At 40.1% G+C, this 13,872-nt stretch overlaps 1 protein-coding gene across 1 annotated transcript in view; it reads right to left on the bottom strand.

Annotated features, from left to right (window-relative positions):
- The window catches only part of VEGFC (vascular endothelial growth factor C), a 79,414-nt gene that overhangs the window by 26,766 nt on the left and 38,776 nt on the right, over positions 1-13,872 (bottom strand). Inside the window, exons 2-3 of the mRNA XM_082863698.1 lie at positions 4,448-4,661; positions 2,739-2,929 (exon numbers count right to left, since the gene is read on the bottom strand). Of these exons, the coding sequence (XP_082719824.1) occupies positions 2,739-2,929; positions 4,448-4,661 (405 nt within the window). The remainder of the gene's footprint in view (positions 1-2,738; positions 2,930-4,447; positions 4,662-13,872) is intronic.

The raw sequence follows: 13,872 nt of genomic DNA, 5'->3' as shown, positions 1-13,872 counted from the left end.
TTTATGTTTGAAAGCCATCTTCACATGCTCCCATTTATACTATATGGAAAATATAAAAAAACAGATAAACTCAGGAAAGAGTGTTACCTGAGTGCAAGCTTTTACAAGCTGCAAAATCAGTAAAAAGGTCAAAGGCAAATGAAAGCAGTGCCATCAGGAATTTCGTGTCTTGTTCTCCTTGGTTTGCAAACCTCCTTGATAAACACTACTTAGTAGGTGCTTCACCACATTTGCTTAATTGAATTTAAATTCAAATGATCCCTTTTACCTTAAAGAATAAATCTGAGTGGGAGAAGGGCATGATATTACAAAATCAAAGGGAGAAATGGGCGGGATATCAACGACTGAATATTGGCTTTCCCTGGGTATTAGCTTCCGATCTCTCTCCTGAGACAAGAATTCTCTCAGCAGTAGCAACCACATAATGGCTTCAAACCACATTCATCACTATGAGGTTTCCTCCCAAATCTATAGCTGGAGATCCAATCACTGCTGTAGAATTCTAGAATTATATGCCCAGTCTTCCTCTGGTATCTCCACCTAAATACCACTCAGATGCTTCAAAACCAGCCTATTCGACACTCTGCCTTTGACTCCAAATCTGTTCCCTTTTACTGAAGTATTTAATTAGCGCCCAGTGTTCACTACGTGCCACCTACCGCGCTATTATGCCCCATGGTAATAACAAAACACAGCCTTTGCTTTCACAGGGTGTAGAGCCTGGGGAATAAAATAATCTGACAGACAGATAAGGTAATGATGCTCTATTGTATGGGTAATAAAGGGTGCTATCGGAGCACAGGACAGGATGCTGTGAAGGCAACGTTTATGTCTAGGCCTAAGGATGTGTAGAAATCAGCTCGATAAGTGGGGACGTGGTGGTGATGTGTAAGGAGGTGTTTCAAACCCAGGATGCAGTACTGGCATGACCTGGAGGTAAGAGATTTTGACATAATTTAAAGAGTAAAGGAATTGGGGTATTTGTGGAAAGCAGTTTTTGCGGGGAAGAGCAGAGACGATTGAAGCTGCAGATTTAAGTAGCAGCCAGATCATGGAGTGCCCAGGAAACCAGTTAAAGGATTTCACCTGAAGAAGACACCTGAAGAGGAGCGTCATTCAAAGTATTTCACAACTCAGAAGGTTGGTATCAACCGATCAGAAGAGATGCTAGTCTGAGCGGTCCAATCAGAGAAGGCCAGCTTATCAATACCCTCGCTGTACGCTGGCTCAGTCACAACAGGCAGTGTTACAGGAGAGTTTTGAGCAGCATCTGATTTCTCATTTAGAAAAGAAAAAACTCACTGCTTATAATGTGGCAAAGGGATTGGAGGGAAGTAGGGAGGAGGTATGACCTCAGTTAGTGGGCTGGTCCATGCGTCATGCCCCAGGTGATTGACGCATGCAGCCCAGATCAGAGTGGAGTCAGCAGAATGAAGACACAGACAGGTTCGAGAGACGTTTGGAAGGTAGAGTTAACAGGAATTATTGACCGGGCTTCTGGTGAAAGCAAGAATAATCAGACCAACCAACTAAAAGAACGGCATCATCTACTAAGAGAACGCTGGAAAAAGAAAAAGATTCATTGACTTTTTTGTTTATTTGTGAGGGTGGGTGGAGGTGGGAGACAGGCCGTAACTCCAGCGTGATACAGGCTGACTCTGACCTGTCTGGGGAAAGCTGAGTCACGAGGCTGAGTTGGTTGTGCGGAAACCACGAGAGAGGTCTGAGCTGGAGATAAAGATTTGGGAGTAATCACCAGGAAGAGCAGAAAGAGAAGGTGAGGAAAAAGGGTGTGTACAGTCAGAGGCGGGTGTCCGGAGCGGAACTCGGAAGACTAAGTACTTCCTTCCCAACTGACTTCAAACTTTTAACTCCAAAATTCTGCACATCTTTAAAAACTTGAAATGCTAAAATGAAAGCTACTCCGTTGTTACACATTTTAAAGCCACTGCTATGCAGATCAGAATTTATAAGAATTGTGATTATCGCAAGTATCAAGTCTATCGAAAAAATCCAAACAAAATGTGAAAACATAAACCAACAAGAAACCAGACAGACTTCAAAAATGGCATAGGCAAATCCCGATTTTTTTTTTTCATATGAGCAGGTAATTGGGAGGAAGCAGGTAAAATGAATCATAGCAACATCATAAATGTATTATAAAAGTAATCCTAAATTCTGTGAAGCTTGGAGGTGAAAGAAGATTAAATACAGCTCAAGTACCATAATAATAAACAGTATTGTCTAGGACACATGTCATACTGCTGAGCTGAATTATTTTAAAATATACACAATTAAAGGTATTCAAAAAAATTTATTTTAATTCCAAAATCCTTCATGTTTATTTTCTCTAACTTTGAAAAAGATAGCGTTTTCTTTTCAAGAGACTCAGAAGGCCGCCATGCCTTTGATAGAGTTTGGCTTGAATATAAAAACAGCATCATGTTTTTAAATCTTAATATCTTTTTAAAATGAATATTACTTTCTGCAGAATACGCTACTGGCATAAGCATTTCTATTTGATCTTTAAAACGTGGCTTGGATGCCACTCTGCAAAGAGAGTTCACGAAGCATCAATTACTCTTTCGGTGATGGTCTACCATGGAAAGCACCAACTACTGGGACGTTAACTTCATTCCCCAGAGACAAGACAAGCAAGTGTGAGCGGGACTAAGGCCCTCTGAAGGCCGCAGGGATGAAGGCGCCCGGGTGCAGGGCTCACGCAGAGCCCGGCCTACCGCCTTGCTGAGGTAGCTGGCGCTGGTGTTCGTGCACCGCTGGCCCTCGCTGTTGCAGCAGCCGCCGCATCTGTAGACGGACACGCACGGAGGCTTGAAGAAGGTGTTTGTCGCTGCTCCGAACTCCTTCCCCACATCCACGCACACTTCCCGCGGCACGCACTGGGTCTTCCTCCACTCAGTATCGATACCTGTCGGGTCACAGGGAAGGCCGTGAGTCGCACGGAAGCTGCCAAGGCGGAGACACCCACAGCAGCTGGAAGCCACTCACATTTGATTTCAGAGTGAAGAGTTAAGTACAATGCATAACTTCAGAGGAATGGTTGATGGGATCCTGCATCGCCCCGTGAATTGGAATAGCATATAATCTTTAACAGAGCAGCTAAAGGTATTCTCTAAAAGAAAAAACAGCTAACATCCAGACGCTTTCTCAAAATGAGAATAGAATATTGATTCTACGGTCCTTATGTTTGGTTTTCTTTACTTAAGAAAACGAACATTTAATATACAGGTGTTTATAAAACCCACAGAGACTCGTGCTCATTTGCTATCACACGTAGCAATTTTGACGTCTCAGAGCAAACATAAACGTGTTTAATTTTTCTTTTTTAAACTGAGATGTAAATGAGAGGACGGCTTTGGTTTTGGGTTCAATTCAAAACTCATTTTCAGGCAGGCGATCTGGCAACCTCCGTAGTGCCCTGGTGATAGGTACTTGAAGTGAGAGGGTATTTTCCAGCAACTGGGACATGCATCCTGAACTTAAGCTTTTTCAAGAAAGTCAAAGTCTAGTCCTTTCATGCTCTCTCTTGGAATTCTGTTCCCAATGAGTCAGTGCTTTACCTATAACACTGCTGACTCTTTAAAGACTGCATTAAAAATGATGTACTTCTGAAATGTTCTAGTTTATTTTCCCCCTATTTCCCCTCAAATAAAGTTTTGGGGAAAAAAAAGATATAAACTACTGCTATTCAACCATAAAAACTACTGCTATAAACTACTGCTATAAACAGTAGTTTAAACTGATACAAACTACTGCTATAAGCAACTGCTATTCAACCATAAAACCATTTTGCTTGTTTGCGTTTGTTCCCAAAATAATTTGCAATCTCAAACCTTTACAGCAGTTAACATCCAACAACAGGAAGGAGTTAAACGTTTTAAAAGTGTCCACCTATTTATGCTATGGCATTCTGAGCAACATCATAATTTTTTGTGGCTGTAGCTTTACCAAAGTCCTGCTCTCAAGCAAGTTCCTGAAGCAACACAGAAGCAAGTAGCAGTTGATAAGGTGATTTTGGATGATTTAGAAATTAAACGTTTCTATATCCCAAGCTAAAGAAAATGTATGCGCAATTATTTTTATGATGCAGAATGTTTAAGTGATTAAACTGGTATAGTGTGTAAAATTGATCTGTATGTTTTAAAATTTTTTCCGATGGGACATCACCTCAATTAAAAAAAAAATTACAGTGTGTTGATATGCACGCACCTCCCTGTCTTTCTTTTTCAAGAAATCATCTTAACCACTCACAGTGAAATCATAAAATTCTGTAGTTTGAAAATAATTCTTTATTTTGTTGTTTTATTTACTTTCGGCCCTAAAGGTATTCAGTGGTATCACAAATGCTGAAACTAAAGGACCAGAGTGACAGCTTTCCCTGGGCTGACATGTGAAGCTTACTATATATTTTCTTTCCCATACTTACTTTTTAAGATCTCTGCGTTGTAGTGTGCTGCGGCAAACTTTAGAGTCCCTTCTGTCCTCGTATTGGCGTTGGTCTGCTCTTTACTGTGTTGCCAGCCACCTTTCCTTAACTGACACTTGTACATTTTCCAGGATTCAGGGTAGAGCAGAGTCATGAGCTCGTCTACACTGGACGCCGACCGCAGCTGCTCCTCCAGCTCTCTGCCTGCATAAGCCTGTCAAAGTGGCGTGCAAGATCGGTTACCTGTCAGAGTAGGCACATGGGACAGATGCACCAGAAAACCTTTAGCCTTGCTTTATATCTATCTACCTATACAAATAAATAAAAATATATATATATATACATAATATATGCATTAGAAAACCTTTAGGCTTGTTATATATGTATAAATATATATGTATATATAGTTATATATGTTATATATGCTAAATTTCTATTAAAATATTAATTTTCCCCAAATTAACTATTCTTGGTAAAATTACATTCATCTTTTAATTTGAATCAATACAATTAAAATGAAATTAAATACCACAATTAAAATGTAAAATACATACTTAGTTTTTTGTTTGTTTGTTTTTTTGCGGTACGCGGGCCTCTCACTGTTGGGGCCTCACCCGTTGTGGAGCACAGGCTCTGGACGCGCAGGCTCAGCGGCCATGGCTCACGGGCCCAGCCGCTCTGCGGCATGTGGGATCTTCCCGGACCGGGGCACGAACCCATGTCCCCTGCATCGGCAGGCGGACTCCCAACCACTGCGCCACCAGGGAAGCCCCCCACTTGTCTTTTGATGGACAAAGTATGCATTTGGGGGACTTCATAGCTAGAAACAGAATTGACAGTTCAGGAGGTATGTATTTATAAATATGGCCAAACCATTTTCCAAAGTGATTGCACCAAATGACAATTTATACTTCCGAGGGCTGTTCCCTGGCTCCATGCCCTTGCCCACAACTAGCAGTTTTTAAACTTTAGTCACTCTCATAAGTATGGGATACTAACTCATTGTGGTTTTAATGAGTAATGCCTGGAGGACTGATGACACCGAACACTTTCATTTTATTTGGTCACTGGGTTACCCTCTCTTAAGACGTGCCAATTAAAAGGTTTTGATCCATTTCTGTTGGCTGTTTTATTTGTTGTTGATTTATAAGAGTAAGATGTATTCTGGATACAGGTTCTTTGTCAAATATGTGTATTGCAAACATCTTCCACTACGAAACTTGTAATTTTACTCTCTCAATGGTGTTTTTTGATGAAGTAAAATTCTTAATATTAATGATGTTTGAACTTTTCTTTACGGTCAGTGCTTTTGGTGTATTTAAAAAAAATCTTTACCACAAAGTCATGAACATATTATCTTATGTTGTCTTCTAGAATCTTTATTATTCTACTTTTCAAACGTGGACCTACGATTAACTTAGACTTGACTTTTTAGTATAGTGTGAGGTTGAGGTCCTGATTCTCTTTTTTCCCACATCTAATTTTAATGAAAAGCCCACACTTTTGCCATAGCACTGCACTAGTTCCTTTGTTGTGAATCATGTGACTATTTACATTGGGTCTGCTTTGGAACTTTCGTTCCACTGGTCCTGTTTCTTTTTTTAAAATTTATTTATTTATGATTTATTTATTTGTTTTTGGCTGCGTTGGGTCTTCGTTGCTGCGCGCGGGCTTTCTCTAGTTGCAGCGAGCGGGGGCTACTCTTCATTGCGGTGCGCGGCCTTCTCATTGCAGTGGCTTCTCTTTGTTGCAGAGCACGGGCTCTAGAGCGCAGGCTCAGTAGTTGTGGCGTACGGGCTTAGCTGCTGCACGGCATGTGGGATCTTCCCGGACCAGGGCTCGAACCCGTGTCCCCTGCATTGGTTTACATTAGGCACTCAAGGATAGCAATAGCTTAGTAATAGTAGTAGTGGTGGTAATAGCAGTAAACATGTGGGCAATAATTACATTAAGGGATATTCATTAAACTCCATAAAAGGTTCAGTTCTCAAAGCATACTTTAACATTAATTCCTATTCACTTAAAACCTGTGTTCCTTGTGAAATCTCGTTTTCTCCCACCATGTCTACACAGTACTTAAAATCACATAATGCATACACAGAGATACATTTCTAACAAAATATCTAACTGAATTCTGATTTTTCTAGGACAGATCATGTTTTGGAGAACCACACATACCTCATATAGAATAACACTAAGAACATGTGTTTGGGGCACAGATATACCTGCGTTTGAATCTCACCTTCACTTACTATGAGTGTGACCTTTGAGGCTCATTTTCCCCTGTGAAATGTGACGACTGCTGTAAAAATGAGCTACTTTGAAATAAAGTATGTAAATAGCCCAGTGCTTATTTATAGTAGGTTTTTCATAAGTGTAGAAAATGCTGATATAATACCCTAAGCCTCTGGTTTCCCATTTATAAATGTAGATATTAAAATGTATTGTGCAAAGCTTCTGTGTATGTAAATAAGACAGTATTTGGAAAGGTAAAGCTCATAGGAAGAAGGCTGGTACACTAAGCAGACACTTGTCCCTATAAGATGTTTAAAATAAATACCAAAGGGAAAATTTTATGCTTTTACAACTTTTTACTGAATGACTACTCTGTGCCAAAGACTGTTCTAGGCATGCTAGTTATAACCAAGATTTCATTGAGTTTACCTGCTAGAAATGATATATAATTTTTTGAGGGCTGAGAATATTAATTATAAGATCCTCAAACTTGTTTTTTTCCAAAGAATTTGCTAATTTTAAGGCATACCTGTTTTGTATATTGCAATTACATCCAGATTAAATTTTTTGTTCCTTATGTGCTTCTATGTCTAAAAGGTTCCAGATTATTTACCAAAGTGTCGGCGGGGGTGGGGGGAATTTGTTGCTATGAAACAATGTTGAGTAAAGCAAAGTTGACTTATTTAACCAGAAGTACTGTGTCTGAAAACACAAAAATTTCATTTTGCATTTTTACTAACCTTTGAGCTCTTAAATTTCTCTTTATAATTAAAACCCATTCAAGGATTTTTTTTCAAAATAGCATAAGCATAAATTCTAAGCATGCTTTTACTTATAAATTCATTTACTCAACTACTTATTTTTCTTTGGTACTGATTTTGGACCACAGTTGCACTCTGGCTCTGAAAGGGGTGTGCGTATGTGTGAGTGTGTGTGTGAGTCTGTGTGACAGTGTGTGTGTGTGAGAGTGCATGTGTGTGTGTGTGGTGGGGTATGCTGAGCATACACACTCAGTAGGTAACCGAGCTAGAAGAATGATGAGGGTCTGCTGCGTTCAGCGCAGATGAATGATGAGAGTTCAGCGTTCCGGATCTGGAATGTTTTCTGGGGACAGGACCTCTCAGTTTTGGGGGAACCACAGCCATTCCCTTATCAAGCCAGGTACTCCTAGATCCCCAGCTGCTTACTTCAGAAACAACTCCGCTCAACCCTGATGAAGTTCTCAGTAGTCTTCCTTAGGGTGTTAGCCAGTGTCAGAATAAGTCTTCCTTTAACAGTGCTCACCACCAGTTCATTTATCCCATGCTGGTTTATTCCCATGCTAATTTCAAACCATCTCCACTTACTTCCATTCCCTCACTCCTGCATTCAGTGGACAAACCTACCTCACACTTCGTAAAGGAAACAGATGTTAAAGAGCAACTCAGATACAGAGCGAGTAAAATGTTTCTCCTCATCCTGTCCAAAGCTAGCAACCCGGGCTTCCCTGGTGGCGCAGTGGTTGGGAGTCCGCCTGCCGATGCAGGGGCGCGGGTTCGTGCCCCGGTCTGGGAAGATTCCACATGCCGCGGAGCGGCTGGGCCGTGAGCCATGGCCACTGAGCCTGTGCATCCAGAGCCTGTGCTCCGCAACGGGAGAGGCCACAACGGTGAGAGGCCCTCATACCGCAAAAAAACCCAAACCAAACCAAACCAAACTAAAACAAAAAGCTAGCAACCCTACAGGTGCTTGGAACCATCCTGTTCTAGCAACACTACTCCTCTTGTTCAGCCTTTCTCTCGCTCTTTCTCTACTGTACTGTTCCTATTAGCATAGGAAACTGTGGTTCTCCCAGATTTAAAAAAATAAACACAAACAAAAGCATCAACAAGCAGAAGAAAACCCTGTGTAAGCCCACATCCCTACTGAGCTATTGCCATTGTTCTGTTCTCCTTCACAGCTTCCATTCTGGAATGTTCTGTCTGTATCTGTGCTTTTCCTACCTCCTAATCACTTGTCAAGGCTCCCACAATTAACCCACTGGAACTGGCTTCCCACAGCTTCTGTGCGAACCCTCTGTACCCCACCATACTTCACACCTCCGTCCTGCGGATCACCTGCTGTTATTCCAAAACCATGAGTTCTGTTTCTCCCTGAGTCACACTTTTCTGCTATTCCTTCTCCTTTAGTGGCTGTTATTATCAGTAACCTCTGCTGACTTCTCTGATACATAATCCTGAATGTTTGCGTTCTCAGGGCTCAGAAATAGTTCCCTTACATCCTCCTTACACTTCTTTCTGAGTATCGTCATCCATTCCCAACCCTGAGAAAATGATTAGGTTTCTTAAGGTCTCGTTCTTAACACATCTAAAACGGAATTGATGAATTTCCTCTCCAAATGCACTTCCTCCCGGGTTTTTCCCAGTTCATTAAAACTTACTAACCTATTGCTCATTCAAGAGTCTGGGAATTAACACTTATCTCTCTTTCCTTTACTCCTAAATATAATGTATCAGCCAGTACTAATAATCTTACCTCTAAAATATAGCAATTTTTCTCCATGTCCTTTGCTGACCTCCTAGTTTCCGCCACCAATATCTCTCGCCTGATTTACTGCATTACCTTCATAACTGATCTTCTCAGCTGCTCTGTTTACCCCCCCAATGGACTCTCCACCCACAAATCACAAGAATCCTTGAAAAACACTCATTGATGGAATGATCCCACTCATCCAGGTTTTGGTGGCTTAGACATCAGATAAAATCCAATCTCAGGCCCTGAGCATCTGACTCCCATCAATGCTCCAATCTCATCTCATATCATTCCCACCCTCAGTCATAGAACACTGGTATCTCCAAAATGCCAAGCTTTTTTCAAATTTAAAACCTCAGAAAAATCTGTTCCATTCCTAAAATTGTATGTCGAGGCACTATACACGGGTGGTGCTTTCTCTTCGTTGAGACTTCAACTGTAAGGTCACATAATTACTGCAGCTTTCCATCCACTGTAACTAGATATCCTAATTGACATAAACTATTTCAGCACCTTTTTGTTTCCTCCATATTATTTCAGACATTGCAAACACTAGCTTATTTACTCTTATTTACTCCCTTGCATGCCTATCTTATTGCCTACTGTCTACTACCTTTGTAGGCTGGCATATGGAATTTAGTCAAAGAATAAATGAAAGAGTAGGATAGGTTAAAATCAGTTTCCTGTCATTTTTCATGACATGGAAGAACTCTATAAATAATGCTTTCCTAAACCCAAAACGTTAGAAAAATATTTAAATGTAATTTAACTCAAATCTTATTAAAATGGCCCCAAAGTAATTATTGATAATGATGTATTTTTTTCCTTAAGATGACAAAGGAAAGATCATTTAGGAAAGAGTTTCCTGTTTAAACTGAATCAAGGAATAAGAAAATAAACACAATTTTCTTTTTAAAAATAATATTGAAAAACAGTACAAGATTTTTATTTTAACTATTTCAATATTTAAACTCTTTGACAAGGTTAAGTCAATGGTAGATAGTAAACATAGGAAATCCACAATACTTTAATCTGAATAGTTTTCTCTATCTTATTTTCATACTCAAAAATCATGTATGGATAGGAAAAAAATTTTAAATCCAGGAATACAAGAAAGAAAGAAGGAAAAAAAGAAAGTCTGATCCACACAGACTTCATAAAAAGTCACAAAACAAGTGTTTATCCATGAAAAGATATATAAATAATATTGGATTAAGGAAGACTCTATTCATTTTATATTTTAAGTGGAAATTTTTTAAGCACTTAATTGCATTTTCCCCCTTGAGGTAATGCAAAGTGAATTAAAGCACATGGCCTCAGAAATACATTCTGAAGTCAGTAGTTTGGGGCATGAACAGGAAACACAGAATTATGTTGTAACTGAAACATTACACTTTTAGCTCCTTTTTGCCTCACATCATAAAGGTTATCAAAAGCATTGCAGAGCTCTATAAGGCTGCCATTCATTTTATTCCTCAAACTCAGGGATCTAAAGTCCAGGATGTTGGAGAATGATCTTCCTTTCACCACCTCTGTATCTCTAGTACACAGAGCCTTACTGGACTGTCACGTACCCTGTCTGGCCCTAACCTCTTATTGGCCAGAAAAAGTAATAGAAGTTTATAACTATCCCCATTTCATCAGAATGGAAGTCCTGCCACCCAGAAAACAAAGGTGAAAAGGACATAAGGACAGAGGTGCTTGCCAAAGACCCAAAGCAAAAGGGTACCAAACGAAAAACCAAAATCAACAACCACAAAGTCCACAGAAAATTTAGGGGTAAGGACCATGAGTTCAGTATCAGTGAGAATTAAATATTTAATTTATATAGCCTTCCCCTTGCGATGGTAAAATATCATTAGACATAACATTTCTAATGTGTCGATTCTTGTATCAGTCAATGAGCATAAGCAGTCATGGGTCATGACAAATGTATGATGAAGTAATATCAAAACCTGTCATCTAGTTGGTTTCAGTTTTTCCGATAGAGCTGATGCTTCTACACACATTTTTTAAAGTTTACTAACGATATTTATTGGCATCAGAGCTAAAACCAAGTCGGTCATGAATGAAAAATTTATCTTTCAACTTCCAGTTAAATTTGGCAAATTCAAAGCAATCGTACAGCTCTGCTTTCCTCCCCAGAGCTTCACCCTAAAGTAGGGGTAATGTATTATGAGCACAGAGGTAAAAAGAACAGGATAGGAGAGCATGGTAGATGAAAGATACTGATGTTTATTTTAAGATAAATACATAGAAGTGTTATCAGAGGAGACAGAGCTGAAAACCATGTGCCTAGAGCTGGGAAGAAGCAAGTCATTTTATGCCTCAGATCCACAAATGTATTTACTCATAGGTACTTGGCTAAACGGAGGTGAAGAAACAGGTGAACACGGGGAGACTGGTTGAAGTTAATGTAAAGCCCAAATTGAGCCCTCAGATACTCCATTTATCCCCTCCACCCAGTCAAGGAGATAAGTCTCTGAAATCCTAGCCTGATCCTAGAGGCTCATTCCAGGGAGAAACTGAAAGAGACAGCTCCAAACCCAGGGTCACTAGGAGAGCGAAAAGCAGGACAAGACTCACTGAAAAGAAGAGAGAACTAAGGAAAAGCCTACGCAGAAAACAGTACATTTTCAAGCTCCTTACTTTGCTTGGTCCCCATCCTGGCTGGCAGCCGGACTCACACACCCTCAATAGCCGTCCACCACCGTGCACACCTACCCCCGCCCACCGAAGTCATAGAATGTTTTTTCTCTGGAGAGTCTCTGTGGCCGCAGGGAAAAGATATATAGTTGCTTACAGAGATGTCTCCCCCAGTGAGGAAAAAAAAACCCAGATGTCTACCCACTCGCTCTATATTAAATCCTATCAGTTGACTAGCTCCACACCCAGAGGGAACTTCTGCTGATTTTTTTTCAGTGATTCAGCCTTAAATATAAACAATAACAACAGCAAAGGAAGGTAAGAAATTTGAGGGAAATCTCCAATGTAACAAAAAGAGAAATAAAACAAACAAATGGAATCTAACAAAAACAGAAAATACAGGAAGTAGAATAACCCTTAAAGAAAAACCCTATAATATTTTCAGATATTATTAGAGAAGACATTATGAAACATCAACAGCAGAAGAAATAATACCAAACTTACACAAACACTTTGAAAAAATAAAGTAGGAAAAATACACGTACCATCTTATTCGATGAAGCCGTTATTACTGACACTAAAGTGAGATAAACACATACAGGCAAAACAATTTCTTAGAGGCGTATTTTTTCTTCAGGCATTTAAGCAATATTTTTAAATTCGTCTCTTGGCTCCTGATTATTCACTTTTTTAACATGTGGCAATTGCAGTTATCACTATTCAACAAGTACTTAAGTTATTGTGTATGCGAGACTATTCTCTTTGTGGAGTCTGGTAATTGGAGAGCTATTGGGCATTGAAACCTGGACTACTTCGTTTATATTTGCACAGTGAGGGAGACGGGAAAATGTCCATGTGAAAACCCAGTTTCTAGAGTGTGCGACAAAGGATGAAAAGAGAAGACTATGGGAGGACCCATTTTGAGGGCAAATACCGATTCCAGTCAGAATGGCCACCGTCAAAAAATCTACAAACAATAAATGCTGGACAGGGTGTGGAGAAAAGGGAACCCCTCTTGCACTGTTGGTGGGAATGTAAACTGATACAGCCACTATGGAGAACAGTATGGAGGTTCCTTAAAAAACTAAAAATAGAACTACCATATGACCCAGCAATCCCGCTACTGGGCATATACCCTGAGAAAACCATCATTCAAAAAGAGTCATGTGGGCTTCCCTGGTGGCCGGGTGGTTGAGAGTCCACCTGCCAATGCAGGGGACACGGGTTCGTGCCCTGGTCCGGGAAGATCCCACATGCCGCGGAGCGGCTAGGCCTGTCAGCCATGGCCACTGAGCCTACGCGTCCGGAGCCTGTGCTCTGTGACGGGAGAGGCCACAACAGTGAGAGGCCCGTGTACCGCAAACAAACAAACAAACAAACAAAAGAGTCATGTACCACAATGTTCATTGCAGCTCTATTTACAATAGCCAGGGCATGGAAGCAACCTAAGTGTCCAGCGACAGATGAATGGATAAAGAAGATGTGGTACATATATACAATGGAATATTACTCAGCCATAAAAAGAAACGAAATTGTGCCCTTTGCAGAGACGTGGATGGACCTAGAGACTGTCATACAGAGTGAAGTAAGTCAGAAAGAGAAAAACAAATCTCGTATAATATCGCTTTTATGTGGAATCTAGAAAAATGGTACAGATGAACTTACTCGCAAAGCAGAAATACAGACACAGATGTAGAGAATAAATGTACGGACACCAAGGTGGGGGAGGGTGGGATAAATTGGGAGACTGGGATTGACATATATAAATTACTAGGCATAAAATAGATAACTAATGACAACCTACTGTATAGCACAGGGAACTCTACTCAGTGATCTGTGGTGACCTAAATGGGAAGGAAATCTAAAAAAGAGGGGATATGTGTATACATATAGCTGATTCACTTTGTTGTACAGCAGAAAGTAACATAACATTGTAAAGCGACTATACTCCAATACAAGTTAATAATAAAAGAGAAACAAAAAAAAAAAAGATTCATTTTAGACATGCTAGTTGGGAAGCATTTAAGACATCC

Source organism: Leucopleurus acutus, assembly GCF_964270905.1.
Source record: "Leucopleurus acutus genome assembly, chromosome: 21".
NCBI classification, from domain to species: domain Eukaryota; kingdom Metazoa; phylum Chordata; class Mammalia; order Artiodactyla; family Delphinidae; genus Leucopleurus; species Leucopleurus acutus.
The sequence above is the reverse complement of the archived record's forward strand: the minus strand, read 5'-3'. Positions and strand labels throughout refer to the sequence as shown.